The following is a 20,922-nucleotide window of genomic DNA, read 5'->3' as shown; positions in this document are numbered from 1 at the left end:
AGAAACAGAAACTCCTGCTACTAACGCCCCCCCCCCCCCCCACACCCCTGGCCCTAACGAGCAGGAAAATTAGCGGAGTGTCTCAGCTGCCACGGGAGAGCTTTGGAAGCAGCGGGAGATCGCCTTTAGCGGGTCACGGCAGCGCATTTCATTTTCACATCAGAGGCGGGCCCGAGCTACTACATGGAAACGACGCTCCTTTGTAGACGTTCCCTTTCTGATGAGTTATTCGAGACCGCAAAGAGATTAGGCAGTTTTCACAGCACTGTAAGTGGGGCTGGCGAAAGACAATATCGCTGGTCTGGGAAAGAGAAGAAATTAGACCTTTTTTACTAAGCGTGTGGCATTTCGACTGGTGAGAACCATTTCAAAAAGCCCGCTGAAAGCTGCTATTTTGCAAAATGACATAAAAAAGTGGAGTCTTAGAGGAAATACCTCTACATTGCCTTAATCAGACCATTAGCCATTGATTTGAAGGCCTAGGGGCATATTGGATTGTACAGTACTCCTTACTACTCGGTTCTTTCCCTTTTTATTACACAATTTATTGTTAATTAATACTGATTTCCTTTCACCTTTAGAAAGACTGTAGAGCCATTTTGGCTTTTTTGAGCAAGTCCCTTACCTTCTGATAGGCCGTCTGGGCACCTGTAGTAAAATGTCAGGAGTGGAGTATATGCAGGTGTTAGGTGGGTGTTATCTAATGTTTGGATAAAAGAAGCTTGATACAAAATCACAGTCAAAACAAGTTTACTACTTGAATGAAAAGTCAAAGGTTTGTTTTCTGACAAAAGTGATTTTTTCCCCTACTTTCTATGAATCTCACAAGTTGAGGGTAGAAACTGTTTCAGTATAAACTGCAGCCTGTCAGTCACAAACTCTTAGACTGACACTTCCCAGCAGGAATCTCCATAGATAACTGGAGTCTTACTTTTTGAATAAATGATGTCATAGCCTTCATCACACATTGCTTGTTTTGTGTTTAGTTTATAATAAAAAATGGCATCATGTGTTTTGGGCCATATTCTCTACAGGGGCATGAATATATAATGATACATGTGACAATGTGTGTGACAAATGGGTGTGACAAATCACCATGTCCATAAACAGTGAGGCCACAAAATGTTTTACCTTCAGTCTACAGTGTGCAACCCCCCCAATAAGGAAACTGGTTTGAAAGAGCACCCACCACAAGCTTATTTTTCCTTGACATTTCTGAATCATTTCATGTTGCAGGTTTCTAAACTGAACTGGAAGAGAAGAAACGGCACATTCTTAACCAGAAGATGAAACCTTCTCATTGTCACGGCCACCCACACGTTTCCTGTTCTGTTTCTGACACTGAACCAAACCTGCAACTGACAGAGTCTTTCTGTGGAAGGCTTGTGGTGGCTTTATGGGGACAGAGCTTAAGCTTGGTGGTATAAGCTAACTTCTGTTCTCTCACCTGCGTTGACACAGCAACTGCTATCACATAACTGCTATAAGCTCTAGACCTTGGGCCTGTGCACCTTTACACAGGAAGACATGCACACTTACATAAACACACACATATACACATACACCTTCACACATAAATGCACGCAAACACACGTCGCGCATGCAGTCATGCATGAACCCACCCAAATGTGAAAACAGGCATGTATACATACAAATGCATGCACACACGCACACACACACAAGCAACCCACACAAAGAGCATCAAAAAAGGTCGTTTTCCACCATTACCATCCAACCATCTCCATGCAACAATCCATCATAATGCCATCAGTGCTTATGATCTTTCACGATGTATACAGAAGCTGCACACAGATACCATTTTCATACAAAACAGGCGCTCAAGCTTAAAATGGAACCATCATTCCATTCCAATTCAAGGCTTCAAGAGTCTCTCTATCCAGCCCTGTGTTCTCAGATCCCTCTCATTTACGTCCCTCGACAAACACTGATGCAAACTCCGCCACTGTGAAGGATTGGCAGGTGAGACCTTCTAGCAATCAGCAAAGTCTGCTTTTTTTCCCAGCCCCGTCAAGTGGATCGGGGCTTTCACATTTGTTTGAAGGGATTGTACACAAAGGTCCTCCATCTGTCCTCCATCACACTGCGTCATCACTGCCCCCCCACCTCCCCCCTGCCTTCCCTCTTGAATTTGACTTTGGTCTGAAGGTCGGAGAAGGTTGAGACATTGAAAATCTCATTTGCTTTTCAGCTCACCGGGCCTATCGCTCATGAATAGATTGAAGATTTTTTTTTTCTTTTTTTTTCCAAGGCAAATCCCTTCTCTGTATTCTGTCGAAAATGAATACAAAAGCAAAACAAAACAAAACAAAACAAAAAAAATGCAGATATTGGGAGCTGCTCTTGAGCGTTGTTGGTGCCGTATCGGAAAACTCAACGAGTCTAAACAAAGGGGTGGCCTTTGAGGCATCTGCACAATGATACAGTAAGATATCCATTGTGAAAGCTGCTTGGAGAAGATCTACCACCGCTGTCAACAAAAGCCTGTCACACTCCCGTCACAAGCGGGAGGCCTTCCACTTCCTGCATTTCTCCGAGCCGGCAAGGCGGCGCCAGCACGATTTTCATGTGATGTGTGTCATATCACGGAGAGCCACTTTGGGCATCCAATTCTTAAATAATGATCTGTTTGCCAATTTACAGCGGAGAGAGACACCAGCTGCACATGAATAAAACATGGCGTGGAACAGTCACAGCACTTCTCCTCACTCAAATTTGAATAGGTTGTGTGCGACTGAGGTATAAATATTGCACAGATGTCATAGTTGTTACATACTCTAAATATATCAGTGCTCCCCATCTATTTGTTTTATCTTCCTCATATGCAGCCTGAATGGAGCCCATACTCAACAAAAAAATGAACTGTGCATATTTTTCGGAAGCTGTTGTTGTTGACTTAGTGCAGGCATTTATTAGAACAAGATGGGATTTTTATGTAGGCAAACGCTGGGAGCCCTGGCTAATTATTAGTGCCAGTGGGTAACTGAATACAAAGTCCTCTCCTCTGGAGAGTGATAAGAAGACATTTGTCCGGCGGTAAGACAGGTATGTAAGTTGCTGACAGTCGCCAGTGATTGGTTCCCTGCGTTTGGAAAGCAATTAGTGTGACGTGTGTGCAGGCCACACCGCCAGCTGGGGCTTGCAAAACCAAGCATTCATTCTTATTTTTGTGTTTGCTTAACCTTGCTTTAGCCAAGGAGGACAACTGAGAAGTTTTTTTTTTTTTTTTTACAGCATCGATCTGGCACATCTGGGTTAAGGGGGTTGATGAGCTGGCCAGATTTCCAGTTTCTTTCAGACATCAGAGGTAGCATCCCAAGTCATTTTTACGAGTGCCACAGAACCTCAGATGATCAGTAGGTCAGAACCTGAGTTTAATGTCTATAAAATACCACCTTCTACAGTACAGTGTTCTTCATCACTCTACAGGAGCATTGGATTTACACAATCCAGAGGGAAAAAGGCACACTACTGGCTTCCAGAAGTACCCTGGTCTTCTCTGGAGGTCTACATTCCAGGTGCTAACAAAGCCCGGACCATCTTAGCTTTGACTGTACTGCTTGGGAAGCCTATAGGATGATACAGAGGCTGGCCATAGACTCAGGAGTTCTGCTGAAAAAGAAATAGCTGGAAATTCACATTCTGACCCAGATTTTTTCTGCCGGCTTCATTGTCTGCACAGTAGCACACCTCTAAACGTTCTAAATGTACTGATCCTGAAAATATTCCTCAGTGACAAATCACAAGCTTTCTATTTGTAGACAACTTCAATAATTCAAACAATAAATATTTCTTTTGTTTCACATGAAAGATGAAGGCAGCTGCGTTATCACAAGAATCACAGACCGTACCATTTTTCATTTGTTTAGCAGATGATCGTATTCTGAGCAAATTTAATTTATTTATTTATTTTAAAACACTGAACACAATGACTCATACTTTACTTCTGGGGACACCAGCAGTCTGCTTGGGATTGGAACCTGCCATCTTTCAAACACAAGATGGCCATTTCCTTAAGCACTTTGCTACATTGCCTTAAAACATGATCACACCTCTGTGTCATGTTTTACATATATCATGTTATGAATTATCCACACAAAGATGGGTATAATTTTCTCTTCCCATAGGGATTTGGTTGTTCCATCTTGCTGAGCATAATGAGCAAATCTGTTTGACTCCATAGTTAAACTGGATCAGCACTTATGCTGTTTCTTGCCACCCCCTCACATTTGTAGCGTGAGTACAATGGAAAACATGACACTCTCTGACCGTTATTGATCAAAGCTAGCTACAGAACCACAAAGCTAGCCACAGAGTGTACATTCTAACTGGGTGTAATGTGAAACTGACTCAATTTCACATGCAATTGTACACTGAGGCTCTCCCACTCCTAACATGGCAGTCTAAGAAAACATTCTCATCTGGCGTATGTGGACACATAAGAAACATTTACCAAAATAATTTTGCCCATGAAGTAAATAAACAAAAACTGTAAAAGCATCCAGAAATTAAATGTAAGTGCAACGCTGTTCTGGAATAGCTTATCTAACAAAGTTTTACATTTATATTTTACTGCTACTGGTCATTTTTCCAGCAATGTCAATGACCACTGAACTCATAATGTTGCATGAGGAGTGAAAATAAGGAGAAGATGATTGAATTAGCTGGATAAACCTAAGGTCAGGTAGCATTTTGGTTAGGCTGAATCCTGGCCCTACAAGGACCCTGTGTCACGTTTCCCCCACTATGATAGACAAGGTGATAACACGACATAGACACAGAGCAGAGGGACAGAGTCTCACTGAAGCAAGGTTCACTTCAATCGGAGGGTACCTCTGGATCATGACACTGGCAGAACTCGTCTGGATTGAAACAGAGCAAACAGGGACCTGTTAAATTTCGATTCTCCATCTCACACTCTTTCAAGGTCAGAGGTCATCCTCACGGTCCAGAGCCACATTGGCAACCATTGTAATCACATCACGCAATCATCGCAATGTACCCTCAGACAGCCACAGTGAGGTTCCATTATCTTACGCGATGTTCCAAAGTTCTGCACCATCTCTTAACTTCAACGATAAGAGCACATTACCGACATTTAAAAATGTTTAAAGCGTGCTGTCAGCTACCTTGCTGGTTGCTTAAAACACAATAAAGTGGAGGCAGACAATTTATATTCCACTTTAAACATTTTATTACAGACAAACAAAATAAAAGAAGCATTGTGACACAAAATGAACTTGCTGACGTGGAAAGAAAACGCCTGCACCAAGAGATGTAAAATAATAATAATAATAATAATAATAATTATAATTATAATAATGGTAATCAAAAAAATAAAAAAAATAATAATGCATCTTGATAAAAACAAGCCAAAAAGTTACTTCATATCATTCATAAATAGATAGGAAACCAGTCAATAAAATTAAATAGAAGATGGTCATACTGGGAAAAAAACCCTATAATGCAATACAACAGAGAAAACTGATTTTCATCACTGGCTTTACAAATAAAAGAAGAAACATTTGGCAGGTTTGTACACAACTGAAAGATTCCCCCCACCCCCCAACCTCTGCTCTCTAAAAACGCAAGTGTGCTACAATGAATAGCAAAATGTATGCCTTTAGAAATTAAATGCATTATTATTATTTTTTCTTCACAAAAAATTATAAAGATGAGTTCAACACAATTCTAAAACACCTAGTAAATCTACTCAAACTATAAACCCACTGTTATGTTTATCTTTAGTAACATTTCACATTTAGCATTTTTTTATTATTCACCTGTACAAGTTGTATTGGGGACCAAGAGTCAATCATACCAGGAAATAAACCAACGGAGCATCGACTGGGTTCTTCATAGATCTGCCTAGCCAGGCAGTCTGACCAATAAGGTGAGATTCTTTTTTCATGGATCCTTTATGACTGTTGGGACACTAGGCCTTAATAGTCTTTGTATTTCTCTTTACTGGGGAAAAACACCCACACGCACACACACGCACACACACACACACGCACACACACACACACACACACACATGCACACACATACACACACCAGTGAACAGTTTTAATGCAAGATTTAGAATGTGAAATCCTTCACTGAAACTGCCTTGCGCGAAATCGTTCAAATTCACAAAACACAAAATTCTTTTTAAAAAATAAAAATCGAGGAATTACAGCTAGTACGAAAATGGAAAAAGAAGGGGGAAAAACACATCTGGGCTTGAGACGCTCAATTCAATGCCATAAAAGTGATATTTACAATCACGCTGTGAGAGATCGGCCTTAACAGGTCTTCTATGATACAAAAAAAGTTTATGCTTCATATCTTGTTTTGTTTGCTGTTCGGGTTCCATTCTCTGCTGAAACTCTCCGACCTGCTACTCCTAGAGAAGTCATAATTACAGTTTTATCCTCTACCGAACATTATCAAGGCATGTGTCGACCAAAGCACTTCCCTACAGGGTCCATGGCAAAGCTTGTGGCAAGCAAGAAATAAATAAAATAATAAAACAAATCAAATTAAATGCAGTCAAGGAGAGATTTTTTTTTTTGTCTTCACATATTAAAGCTGAACGACCCCCAAAAGGTGACCCACATTTTCTTTTTTTTTAACCTAAAGATGTATCAGGCTCTGGGCAAACCCTGTATATTTTAAGTGCTTGGCAAAAAAAGGATCCCTAGTAGTCTTCAGGACTTGCGTGAAATCGTTCCACAGAAGAAAAAAAGAGAAATATCGAAAAACAGAAGATAAAATGGTGGTGTTTGAGGGCTCCCTGGTGTCCTTTATTTTCAAGGTTCTCCAGCTTCAAGTGAGGTAGAGTGGCTTGTCCCGTCCTATCACACTGCTGAGGAAACAAAAGGAAATGAGAGACAACGTTGACTGCGTGAAACTGAGCAGCCATGATGCTGTCTTCATACAACGACTGAAACATGACACCCTGCTCCGATGAGCTGAGCAAAACAAATAAACAAACAGAAACCGGCACGCTATCCCACGATTCCTTGGGATTACGTCGAAAGGCCATTCCCTTGTCGTTTGATACACGAGTTGAGCAAGTAAAACTGTTTCCAGAACAGAAAAGTTAAAGGATGACATGAAAGTATACAAAAGTAAATACCAGGGACAATACTGCAGACTCTATTCCTCACCTTTTAGTAACACATTTTAAACACACTGTGTTATTGTGGTGACCACTGAAATAAAAACCTTTACATTTGTTACTCATCAGAGGGAAAGATTTACAGGGGGCCTAAGAATTGAGCAATAGATTCATCCATTTTCTGAGGCGTTCATAAGAATGATTTAAACGTGATGATAAAATGATCCTGTCCAAAAACCATTAAGACTCCCTGTCCAACCGCAGCAAGCTTACATTACATTTTCTACAAGTATTTTTGTTTTAAGCAAGCATCTGGAATCATTTTGCCATCTAAACGAGAAGGTAACGTTTCAACAACGACAGTCTGTTTTGCTTAGGTTGGCTTTGTGGAGGAAAAGACTTAAAGTAAACAGTCGTTTTCACGAACACCAGCGTGAATACTTTTGTGCGTTTTTGTGTTTTTTAAAAAAGCGCTGGTCAGATGAAATGGCACTTGAACCTCCCACAGTGAACTCAGTCATGGGAAAAGCGTAACTAAACAAATAGCTAGAGTACGATTTTTTGCAGGGGAAATGGGAGGAGCGAAAAAAAAAAAACACCACACAGGCAATTGTGATGACTCTCCTCCTTGTGTGCAAAGTGAGACAGACGTTTGGTTTGCTGAATTAGTGATGTGAGAATAACGTTTCCTCCTGAGCTTACCTGCAGAGGTTGCCTCCACACTCCCGATTGCAGTATTCACCGTCCCAGTCGGGATTCTGTCCGCTTACTGGGTTGGGTGCCCCCGGAGACTGCGAGCTGACGCTGTTCTGGTACTCAGACTGAATGTGAGGGAATCCCTGTGGCACAGAAAAAGCCCAACCCATAAGGCCTACACTACTCACAGGCTGTCTGACCTCAGATCAGTCTTGTGCTTCCTTTGGTCTTTGTAAGTAGAAGGTTTCACACCAAATTGGCTGAAACAGCCATACCAAAAAGTACTTATTACTTGAGTGCCTGAAATGTTGGTATGTATCCTATGCAAGAATGTTTTAGGAATTGTTTTGGGATATTACATTGTACATTGTAAAAATATGGTCCGGACAGATTAGTCACTCCGACGCAAACTATTGCACCAATAGCTAAGAGCTACTAACCTGCTGGCCAGGAGGAGGTGAGTGAAGAGAAGGTTGGAGCCCCATCTGGTGGGAAATGATTGGCTGCGACTGCACCTGCTGCATGCGGATTGGCTGGTTGAGGAGGGAGCTCTGGTGCAGGGAGAGCTGCTGGTGCAGGGGCGGGCTGATCTGGAAGGAGGAGGGCGGGGAGGCACTCATGCTGGGCAGCATCTGTGATTGGCTGAGGGTCCGGGAGAGGCTGTGGCGCGGGGGCCCGGCGAAGCTCTGCAGGTCGGACAGGGGGAAGGACCCCGGGCCCAGGTACGGTGAAGAGGCCTGCGGGGGCACGCTGTACAGGGGCTGCTTCGGCGGCATCATGTGTGACGGCTGGCTGGTTTGGGCACTCTTAGTCTCCACTGGGTCATTATAGTTCTATACAAACAGGGGGCGGAAACACAGCATGATTAGCACTGAACCTGAAAATCACACATGACTGCTGGTTTAATAGACTACATAGCATATAGTTGCTACACATAGTCAATTGCTACTAACTGTGATTCATTCTGGATTTACTGCATTTTTTGTGATTTTGGGGATTTTTGTGTTTTTTTTATGCATTTTTATTTGTGCTTATTATTATATTTGGAACTCTATGTTGTTATTAATGTCCCTGGTATTGTGAACTTGTAAAAGGGTAAATTACAATGAATAAGCACATCCAACAACAAAAACGATAACAAAATGATAACAACAATAAATATTTCACTCTGTCCCAGTGCCATTGTGAAAGAGAGCCTTCACCTGTCCCCCAAGGAAACTGAATGTTGATTGTTAAAATGTTAAATGTTCAAGGGACCTTCTATCCAATTCAAACCTACCAACAGCAGATCACATTTCATCAACTGCATCCAACTCTGTTGTTAATTGTCTAACTGTCTGTCATGGTAACTATCGGTGTTCATGTCAAACCAGGCATTGGGACCACACCTGGCTAATCAGAGGCACATTCAATACAGGTGTAAGGGTGCTATTAGACTCACTTTTGTGAGCAGTTTATGGTGCTTGTGCCTAAGGCTGTTTCTTTGATTTTCATTTTAAAATAAATTATTTGATTTGTAAGTTTGTTCCTTCTGTTCTGTTCTTGTTTGGTGAGAAGCGTCGGCCAGCTTCCTCACAGCCATCCTACACCTTCTTTTGAAACCCACATGCACATTACACTACTTTTTGGAGGATCAAAGTAAAAACAGAAGACTAAAAGACAAAAATAGTTTTTTAAAATTTTGACTAAAAACAATGCACTTTTTTGTTATTAGAAACAAACATGAGGCATAAAACTTGGGCATGAGTCAGCTGGAAATTGCCAGACCGCTTGGACTAGGAGCCATCTCACACCCTGATCATTCCATTACCCCCTTCCCACCAGTGCCATTCCATCGAGGCCCAGCTACTTTTTAAAAAACCCACTAAACCAACACCACCACCACCCCCCAACACACACACACACACACACACACACACCTCCAGCCGCCTCTCCTGAGCTGTCGGGACGGTTAACACCATCTGTCAGTGTTGCTTATTCGATAATGGAGCACATTGGCGCGAGCCGCGGCAGAGCCACCGCACATGATCAATAGATACCGCCATGGAGGGATGGAAATCGCCAGGCATATTTGCCGTTTCGGGGGGGAAAATGAGACTGCACGGGATGAGGACAAATTGGGTGACAAAAGAAATCGCCTGGACAGTACATTTCCCCGGCATTAATGTAACCTGGCAGCATAAACAATACGATTTTAGCATTTCCGCCCTCCGTTTCGGGCCGCGCTGGAGATGGCTCAGGAGCTGGAATGAACACCAGGAGTGCCATATATCTAAATCAGTGCGAGGGTGACATAAGGCGGAAACCAGCGCAAAATTTGATTGGGTAGGATTAAATGTATCTCTCCCTCCCTAAACTGGAGCTGATTTCGCCCCAGCATATTTCTTTCAAAGCAATATTTAGATCACGTGCGCTAATCAAGCTACATTCATGCATGTTTGGCGCACGTAAAATGCAAGAGTGAGCCATGCTTACGAAAACCTGGGACACAGGAACCCAGGGTGGTCTTTAATGGCCTGAAATCCCATGTTGCAAATATACCCTTTTAGGCAGGTGCTCTATCCAAACCAGACCAGTGAGTTGGGTTACTCTGAATTCCAAAATGCAGATTTGATGGGCTTGTTCCCTTGAAGGGTACCAGGGTTGTGGTTATTTTTGTCTATTTCCACACAAAACTTCAAATGCCTGCCACTTTGCCTGACATCGCTCGAATCCGAATTATAGATTTGACAGAATATTTAATTAGGTAAAATGACAGATGAGATCGATTGTTAATAAACACTGCCATTGGAACCAGCTGATGAATAAACCATTCAGGGTGTAATCACGCCTCTTGTTTTTGGGGCGTTGTAAATTTCCAAGGGAAAATGAGATGGAAGAAGAGATGGGGAGAGGGGAGAGGGAGAGTGGGGGTGAAAGGAGGGGGGGGCAGGAGAGGGAGGGTGAAGAGAGAAAGAGACAGAAAGGGGGGTGGCGGGGGTTAAGAGAGGGAGAGAGAGAGTGAAAGAGAGAAAAAGAGAGAGTACTATATGGTAATGCAATTTGCATTTGGAAAGGGGAAAATTGCAAACATATTGCAGAGCAAAAGGAGATTATGGATACAGCCTCTAAAATTCTGAAGCTACAGAACATTGTGCATAATTCATTTCATTAATCCCGTCCCTTTAGCTTGCTCTTTTTAAAATGTACATTTTTTAAAATTCAAAAACATTCTTGATTTAAGTGATGACAAACAGGAGATTCAGGCTCCATATTTATCTATTCGCTACACTTTCGTGAGAGCCAGGTTTTGTAAACATGTTAAAAAACTGACATCAGCGTTTCATGCAGCACTTCAGTGTTTGTGGACTGCATTAACGTGCACTTTCAATAAATCACCATAAGGGACATGGCACCATATTGCACCTTCCATTGATTTTGCAAAGGGTTGAATCTGTTATGCTGTTGGCTCTGATAAAATGTAGCAAAGCTTTGCTTGTATCTCCCTACATAAATTGAGACATCATATGACTTTAAAGGGAGATATTTAAAACACAGGCCTGCTGTGTTAATTACTCGTTAATACTTTAACGTCTGAAATAAGTACCTCCTTTCAAGTGGCTTCTCGCACTATACCTCTGTGGAGCTTTCAAGGAAACACAGAGTGCTTATTCTGATGTACAGTGCACCAATCAACCAGTGAAATGCCCTTCGTGATCCTACTGAGAGAATGAGGATCTTGTGTTGAACTGCTGACCCTGCCCCCAAGAGCTTGTGCATAGAGAGAGATCCAGCTTCATGTGTATGCAAAGCACAAACAGTGGTGTAATCCCCATTTAGATACACCAAGCTACAAAGCCTAGAAAGCTACTCTACCTGTCTTAAAATCCCTATGTCAGAGAAATCCGAGTTTAAACGCACTACCTCAAAGGCCATAACGCTACTCTGCCTGTCTTAAAGCCCCTATGTCAGAGAAATCCCAGTTTCAGCACACTAGCTACAAAGGCTATAATGCTGCTCTCCCTGTCTTAAAATCCCTATGTCAGGGAAATACCCATTTAAATACACCAGCTACAAAGGCTATAATTATACTCTACCTGTCTTAAAGTCAATAAGTCAGAAAAACCCCATCTTAAATACACTACCTACAAAGGCTATAACCCTACTCTATCTGCCTTAAAGCCAATATGTTAGAAAATATAGTTTAAATAGTAGTTACAGGCTATAGAGGCTACAGCAGAACTCCACCCGCACCAAAGCCCCACAGCCTGGTGGCACCCTAGGTGAGTGGATGCCCTTCTCCCCTGCTTCAAGGCTCTACTCTATGAAAGCGCTAATGAGAGAAAGCACCCCTATGCAGGTTAATTTATGTTTTTGTGAGGGTACTCTGTCCTCATCGCTCTCAGACTACATGTGTACGGTATGGAGGGAGTGGGAGGTGGGGTGGGGTGCAGTTTGACGGAGGCGGGGGGTGGGCGGCGTTGGGCCTAATTCAGTGCGGCCTTGTCGCAGCACAGCTCTCGTCGGGCCGCCCCTCCCCTGAGATTACCAGGAATTCTCAATCCAATTTATCACTGCCATATCTGCGCTGACCCCTGCGCGTCGAAGGCACGGCCCCCGTTACCTTGGAAACCAGACTCGCTCGGTACGCGGCCAGGGCTTTCAGGTACTCCTTCTTGGCAGCCTCCGTCTTCCTCTTGTAGGCCTGCGGAAATGCAAAGGAGGCAGCAGTCAGAGAGAGTGGGAGGACCCAAGGCACACACAGTTGGATCTGAGACCACTCCCCATTAACCTGGACGCCAGTACGCGCTCTGTCCCCAGAGAGTGAACACTGTACTCTCGTAGGAGGTGGGGGAAGGGGTTGGAGGGCAGTTAAAATATAAAATGTAAACTCTACATTTTATCACGTGTTTCGTTTCCCAGAATGCACTGGCACGGTCTTCTGAGATGCAAAAATGAAACACTCACAGGCCCCCATTCTTTTGCCACATGCTCAGTGCTTTCCATCCTGTGCCTAAACACATTGTGGCTGATATACAGCATATCCGATTGGCTCTGCCACAAAACAAGCGGCTGTAACTTGGTTACCTCGGCTGGATTGACACCTACAGTGAAACATAATCTCAGTATAAATGAACGCAGCAGTATCTGTCAGTGTTATTTACCACTCTTTTTCTTGGCTCAAACAATTCCTTTCACTTTCAAAGGGAGTCCAACTACCCAACTTGTCATTAAAATGAAAGAAAAAAATATGCTCTGTTTCTCTTCGCTCTCCTGGGGACTTATTAAGCACTACAAAAAAATGAGCCCCCAAATTAATTTAAACTTTTTTTATATCACTGCTTTTCTGCAGAGTTGAAGGCAGGCCACATCTGTACGACTGAGCCTTTGTTAGCAAAACTGATGGGATTTGGATAAAGTAACCCCCACTGTGAAAAAGACTCGCCTCAGGTAAAGTGTGTGTATGTTGGGGGAGGGGGTTTCTTAGTGCGGCTGTTCTGATCTCTACCATGGCTTTCTTATTCATTTTATTGCTCTGGTTCTGACATTAAGAAACACAAGTCACATTCTTAAATAAAAATTCCAGACCTCAGCCATTTCCACTTAAATATTGATAGAAGCCGCAGTGCTTTTTTTAAATAATGAACTCCAAAAGTACTCCCAGCAGTTTTAATTTCAAATTCATTTAACTCAGCCAACGATTCGTGCAATGACAGACATTTAAAAAAAATAAAATAAATTACCATGCTTTAGGATTTGTAATTATTCAAAAGTGAGTGGATTCATTAGCGATCTGAGCCGTCGGAGGCTGTGGGTCGGGGCGTATTAAAAATAACTAAGCTGCACGGAGCATATGTTGTGGTCGTAATCCTGACATCGGGGCGTCCCGGCAGAATTAGATGGTAATTGTACCTTAATGGAACATTCTTGTTTGATAACCAGTTAATTAAAGGAGACAATAACTCCGAACCCCCCCGACGGAGGCTGAGCAATTACTGGGGCCTGGGGACAATGATGGAGCGGCGCCCGGATGCAGTAGGTGTCTTTGGTTGAGGCCACAGTGCCTCGCCCAGCCGGAGAGACCTGCGTCTCGAGGTACGATCACGCCGGGGAAAAAAGAGGCCCCGATTTCAACCGCTGACCTCTCTCAAGTGCTAGAAACAGCAGAGGTGTGTGTGTGTGTGTGTGTGTGTGTATTTGTGTGTGTGTGTGTGTGTGTGTGTGTGTGTGTGTGCGTGAGAGAGAGAGAGCGAGAGAGAGAGAGAGAGAGAGAGAGAGTGTGTGGCTGCATATGTACCATTTAAAGAGCAGAGCCGTGCATTTCGACTTGGCAATTAATTAAGCCCACAAAAAATACGCCCTGGCGGGTGTGCCTTAAGCAGCAGCAAGACACTGTTGCCGTGTGGAACAAAAGGATGGAATTCCCCAGATCCCTGGGGAATTTGATGCATCGGAAAAAAATACAGGACTGCACTAAGACCTCTCAGATGCTAAGAGGAGATGTGAAAAAAATGGAATTCATCTTAATCATTCACTGTCTAAAACAGTAAACTGAAAACGCTACAACTGTCTATTTAAAGCTGACGACTTGAGCTGTAGCAAAGGTATATTAAACTCCACCACCTGTTCACTTGCCAGCTTAATTGACATGTCATTACAGTTTCACATGTTCACATATAAACCTGAAGAGTGCACAATAGGCTATAGTGAACAACATGATAATTGAAACATGCAACACACGAAAAAGGAAGAAGCAAAAATGAACAATGCTCTTCAAAATAGCTCAGATGGAAAATACATCTAGTGAGACACATCTGTAAATGCTGGGGTTATAAAAAGCTTTGACTGTCAAGTAAATATCAAGCACTAATGAGTGAAAACAGATTATTCAGACAAAAGAGGAAATGCATCCATTTTGATAAACGATTTCTGCCCTGAGGCGATGGAAAAAGACAAGAGAATATTTTATATTTCGTAGCACAGTTTGTGCATTCTGGAAAGCGTTAATTCGCCAATAAAAATACAAAGTCTGCTTCTTAACCTCTGTCATCTATGGGAAACCGAAATAAAGAATGTTTAAAAACTCGCAAGCCAAGATTAACTAATGTGATCGATGAAGTCACATATTGCGGATCAAAAGCGTCTCAATGTAAGTGTCCTAGCAGCTCATTTTGAGCTGGCTTCCCCTGCAAGGCGTGGGAAAGATATTTTCTCACGACCAGCACATTCATCTTGGGGTTAAATGCGCTTTGGAAAAAATCTTCTATGGCAGAATTTTGCTGTCTCTCTTGCTCTCAGGTATTTATAGTTCATTTAAAAGGGACGTGTACGGAAAAGATACCGGAGCAGAGAGTAGCAGGGTCATCTCTTAGGATAGAGGGGGAAAATACATTGTCTCTCTGCCAGTGTCTGTGGCTCCAAAGTGATGTTCAGAAGGTGGACTCTGGCACTGTGTAACAGGTACCAGTAAGTGAGTGGCATATGAAGCTCTAGCTAATCGACCTAATCTAACTGAATCTAATGTGAAATAAATGTCAACAGATGGCTCCTGGAATGTATGTGGTATAAAGCTGCACGTTAAAACAACTCTGCAGGCTTCTAATACTGTGTGATCCTCAGGAGATCCTTATAAACACTGAAATGTCTTATGACTAATAAGGAATGCCCAGTGTGATTCTTGTTATCAGAGAAAATAAAGATTGTTGCAATTAGATTCCAGTAAAATTGGAATGTCATAAACTTTTTTTTATACTTTATAGTATAGCCATAAAATAATACATCAAACAAATGATGAGCGCTCCAAAGATATTAGTTCTGACCTTTTCAAACACATTTCATCAGTCCTCGCGTGTCAGTAATTTTGTGCACACTTTTTGCAGTTCTTGTTTGTAATTGCAGTTGACAATATGGAAAGGAGAATGTAATGGTTGAAGTATTGCCATGGGGGGAGGGGGTTGAAATTACACTGAAGCACAGATTCATTCTATCCATGATGACATTCTTTGTCCATGATTGCATTCCATTTTTTGTTAATGTCAATCAACCCTGAACTTATGATGCCAGATATTGCTGAGGGTATTAAACATGGCCTCAGCTCACTGCTCAAAGTTGAAGATACAGCACGCTGCACTTAATCAGGGGCTGACAGTTGCCTTGTCCCCTTCAGTTCAGTCACATAACAAAGACATTACATGCAAGCACTTGCTAGATTTTAGCTGGCGTGGCGGACTCATGACACTGTGAATCCCGTCCCTGAGAGGAGCCAGCCAGTGTTGGAAGCCCTTGGACAGGAAGGAGTTAACAGTGGATTCGCTTACAACCCGTCTCAGCACGATTCCCTCGTCATTACCTAGCAGACGCTCCCTCATCTCAATTGCCTATCCTCCACTGCACCTGCAAATCAATCCCATTCCCATCCATTTGAAGGAAAGAGCTCCAGCCTCTCTCTGAGAAAGAGGAAAAAAATAGCTGTGCCTTCTTAGGCCCTGCAGCTAACAGCATCATTGCCCGGCAGACAAGTATGATAATTGTAGACTTTGCCCCTCGGCAAAACAATTTTAATAAGCGAAACATTAATTGCAACGCGATTAAAATAAATGCCATACTTAAGAACCACATTTGTTTTTCTGCAAATAAACACCTTTAATACAAACAAACACACAGAAAAGGGAAAAATAATGACAGCGAGGAAATTTGCAATGAGTGTCCTTTATGCTTCATGAATAGGAAGCCCACAGTCTTTATATGCGTGGTAATTCCCAGCAGCATCTGAGTTGGCAGATCGTTTTTTCTTTTGTGGTCCATGCTCACCTTTATTTTAGTGTCAGTGTACGCTAGACAGATAACAGAATTAAAAGGGGGAAACATGAGTATTAAGCTTCTAGGTAATACCCATAAATGAATTGTGGTTAGACACCATAAAGAAAAAGGCATACTCCTAATAACACGGTGTAATTGATAATTAGAAGAGTAATGGGGAGACTGAGACCTGTTTAAGCCTCAAAGCTCAACACAGGGAAGGCATTCGGTTATTAAATTGCAGCGGTAAATGATTTTATCATTGGTGCAAACGGCAAAATAAAGACAGGAGCTCTACAGAACAAGAGCAGTTAGAGGGAAGCTGGCAGCCCATCCATTCCTAACACTGCTTGGCTGCTGGGCAATGGCAGACCATCCATCGCGGCATTTCAGCATTTTCATTTCAATTTTTAAATGTCATCAGCTAAACGCCATCAGATGGAAAAGTAATTTTCATCAAGTATTTAGATATTTGCAGTGGCCATTTCATCTATCATACTCAGACTTGTATTTCATTTCATATGATGTTTCAAGACTGAGCAAGAGTACGGCAGATTGAGATTGTTATTGCTTATCTATTATTGCACACAGTTCTCACAATATTTAGCAGTTTATTCTTCTGTTTGAAACAGAACAGATAAACACCCATGGTGATTTCCCCATAAGGATTTAAGCTTGCAGTGAATACAGCTCCCAATGCATTTTCTCTTTTACTTTGACTTACTAGTTAAATGATTTAAATTACATTTGTTTATTTTGTTAATCTCATAATGCTATTGAAAAAAAAACAACAAATAAAAGTTATTCTTAAATATGTAAGTCAAATTAACCAGAAAGTGCAGGGTCATAAGACTGACTGGAAGACCTGATCTACAAATATAGGTGCCATCACAGGTGAAGGTAAGCTGTGTCTCAAGTTAAAGACTGTTTAAAAAGGAAGTTCACCAAAATCATGTGTGTTGTTTCTGAACCACTGTCTAAACCAAATGCATACTTGTGATATACTGTGCTTTAAATCAGAAATACTGGATACAGACACCAATGCTGTAGGGAAATGAAGGGCTGACCTTCACTAGAGCATTAAATCACATTGCTAAAATGAACATTCTTGCCATATTTCCCTACATAACCAAATGAAATGTTGAAAACCGACGACATCAGTCAACCACCTGACACTGGCCCCAAGGCAGGCAGCACTGTGACACCATCTTTTGTGACTATGTGCCAAAATTGTTCCTGGCGTGGATGCTGGCACCTGAAAATTTGCTCAAAAGCTGCTCATTTACCTAGCTCAGATCTGCTGGCCCTAACCCTGCATTGTTTACGGGCATTTTTTTTAACCTGTCAGCTTTTGTCAGGCCTGAAAGTCCTTGAAAAACCAATTGTCGCAGCCTGGAGTCTACTGCGCTTGCTCACCAGGCAAACAAGAACACTGATGTTGAATATACATGCCGTTCGGAAAACACAAAAGGAGAGATTTTCGGCCGAGTTCCCCTTTAAGTTAATACAATGTGTAAGTAAGAGCACAGCACAAATGCTATGAACTCTCACCTTGAGACAATTTGCATCTACTGAACGTGCGTAATGTATGGTAATGTATTCACAATATAAAGAAGCAAGCACCAATTAGTGCACTGATAGGTACATGGTCTGCCCACGGCTGCATCACCTACAGGATGACCTTAGAGCCGACAGATAAATACGACTAATTGGGGCAAGGCCTTATAATCTACAGTTCATCTTATAAAGGGGGCCCAGGTTGGCGGAGGCATTACACATACAGTCCGACCCTAGGAGGTGGACCACCCAGTCTAATAATAGCTTCCTCCCTCTCTGACGTGTTCACAGCATATGGGATTGCAACTGCTGTGTGAATCACCTCGTGGTCCTGCTAGCCACCCGACAGTCAACATCACGTCAACCAGGATAAAAAAAAAGAAAAGAAAAAAACAGACAGATATTGTTATTCCCCTTCCTGTCAAATAGGAGCAGCAACCTCATATTCTTTAATCTCTCCTTGACTTAATAACTGGCATTTGCAAATGTCAATACCACTTAACTCAAGGCGCTATGCTGAGTGTATTATGGGATATCGAAGTGTGGTGATAAGGTGCAGTGCTTAAAGATTTATTCTTGTAAAAAGGTATAGCAAATTAAGTTCATTGTGATAATTACATCATCTTTACCAGAATGTGCATTATGAAGGGGAAGATTTTTTGTCTCTTGGGAACAAATGCACCCTGAAAGACACACTGTTTTGTATCTTTTTTTAGATCTTTGCAGGGATCATCAGCAGAAAAGGAGTTAGGACGGGTGAAAGAAAAAAAAAAACAGCCAGGAGTATTCTTTGAACAGGTGTCCTTGAGGCCAACTGAAGGACGAGGCGATTGCTAATCTCGTATTCTCTGCATGATCAAATCACCAGGCAACAGATATAAATAAAACGTCAGGAAATGAGGTATTCACATTCAAGGGTGTCAGGAGCACAATGAAGATTCATTGTGAATAGACGACCGGGGTGGGCAAGAACACTCAGGCAGGAACACACAGCTCCCCCCACCCCACGCCCCTCCAAATATTCGCTGTAAAGAGAGTTCGGGAAAGCTCGCTAGAGGAAGATAAACTTGGCCACACCTTGTCAAGGAGTCAAAAGCCCATGTTCAATCTACCTGCAATGCATTTTGTCATGTTCATAGCTTTGCAGTATGATATACAAACTTAAGAGTTTGTATCTTAAAGGTTCTGTTATTTTGCAGGAAACCAAGTTACTCAAAATAACAAAAACCCAAAGGACAAATGTATATTTAACACACTGTGGTATCTGTCTGTCTTCTATGAAACTTGTTTAATTCAACTAATAGTCTATATTACCATTAGCTGTTGAAGCTTTTTTTTGGCTTGGATTAAGAAACGTACAATCAAACTCAGTTTAATGAGAGCCCAGGGACTTCTGTTTCTTTCAAAATAATCCAATCGATGGATCTTGAAAAAATGTGCTTCTTCATTAAGGCAGACTTGATTTGGCTTCAGCATAGTGCCCTGAAAGACCAGTCTCAGAGGGAAATACTATATATTTTAACCCTTTCCTGAAGGTAGAACAAAATGGATGGATAACATAAAGAAAATGAATGCATATTATGGAAGACAGTTACACTACCTATGAAAAAATGCAAACCATTCTCTGTGCCTGTTGTGTTCAGTTGCAATCCCCATTTCATTAAATAACTGCTGTTTGTGCAAAACTCATACTGCGTATTGTTTAACCTTTTGAATTACTTTTATAAATATACCTAAGAAATTAGGCTCATGGAACACAATGATTTTTAAGAACACATTGACAGCAATTAAACTCAAACTCATCAAAAACCTGACTAGCACAGTATATACTCCAAAATTCAGCTGTACAGTATGAAACCAGTTTCAAGCATTCTCTACAAAATGTGCACAATTACAATGTTTTCAGCAAACTGTATCTATCTTAAGAGGCTCCAACACAGGTTCTGTGAATAAAACTAAACCCAGTAACAAGAGTTTGGTCGGATGCTCCAAGCTTCAATAAATCAGTTTTGTGAAAGCCATAGTAGTGTGGGCTTTGTCCAATCATGCATTTCAACCAGGGGTCACTTTCAATTGCTCACTGACCTTCCCCAGATTAGTTTAATCACAACAAATTAATTAGAAATTATTATTTACAAATTTAGACTAGATTTATGTCATAAATGATTACTAAACTGTTAACTGCAGACAATTTTTCAGTGAATGACCCTCACCAACTTTGCATGTAAGGATGAACTATTTGGGACCTGTGGGTTAGCAACATCCCTGTTAAATCAAATTAAATACATTACCAAGTCATGTAATTAACCAAGACTGTTCACCTTGTCTTTCTCCGAAGCTCCTCTGACGAGCTGAAAGTAGCTCTCACAAAGCAGTGTGTTAATGGTACTTAATAAAAACAAGGAAAAGACAGCTGACACAAACTCCCATGATCCCGCAGGACAAACGGCCTTGTCCTGAGTGACAATGCCGGTTAGGATGTCTGAAGTAACACGAAGCAGATGCTCACCTGCTTCTGTTCCTCCCCAAGGCTGTCCCACATGGAAGCCACGATCTTGGAGACGTCCCCGAAGGTGGCGTTGGGGTTCTGGCCCTTGATGGCAGCCTGGGTGTCCCTGAAGAAGAGCGCATAGGCAGAGACAGGCTTCTGGGGCTCGTTGGGGTCCTTTTTCTTCTTCTTCTTCTGGGGCTTGGGCTTCTTCATCATCTCCGATGAGGGCCGCTTCTCCCCTGCAATCTGGGGAGCACACAGACAGACAGACAAACAG

General features: G+C 42.0%; 1 protein-coding gene across 5 annotated transcripts in view; it reads right to left on the bottom strand.

Moving 5' to 3' along the window:
* Positions 1-5,521: 5,521 nt before the first annotated feature.
* Positions 5,522-20,922, bottom strand: part of LOC118781403 (TOX high mobility group box family member 2-like) — a 109,403-nt gene continuing 94,002 nt past the window's right edge. For all 5 annotated transcript variants that reach the window (XM_036534430.1, XM_036534428.1, XM_036534431.1 and 2 more), the window contains 5 exons: positions 20,664-20,891; positions 12,423-12,503; positions 8,260-8,652; positions 7,826-7,962; positions 5,522-6,868 (listed from right to left, as the gene is read on the bottom strand). In XM_036534430.1, the coding sequence (XP_036390323.1) occupies positions 6,829-6,868; positions 7,826-7,962; positions 8,260-8,652; positions 12,423-12,503; positions 20,664-20,891 (879 nt within the window). In that variant the 3' untranslated portion in view covers positions 5,522-6,828. The remainder of the gene's footprint in view (positions 6,869-7,825; positions 7,963-8,259; positions 8,653-12,422; positions 12,504-20,663; positions 20,892-20,922) is intronic.

The sequence above is a fragment of the Megalops cyprinoides genome, chromosome 7, assembly GCF_013368585.1.
Source record: "Megalops cyprinoides isolate fMegCyp1 chromosome 7, fMegCyp1.pri, whole genome shotgun sequence".
In the NCBI taxonomy this organism is placed as follows: Eukaryota; Metazoa; Chordata; class Actinopteri; order Elopiformes; family Megalopidae; genus Megalops; species Megalops cyprinoides.
The sequence above is the reverse complement of the archived record's forward strand: the minus strand, read 5'-3'. Positions and strand labels throughout refer to the sequence as shown.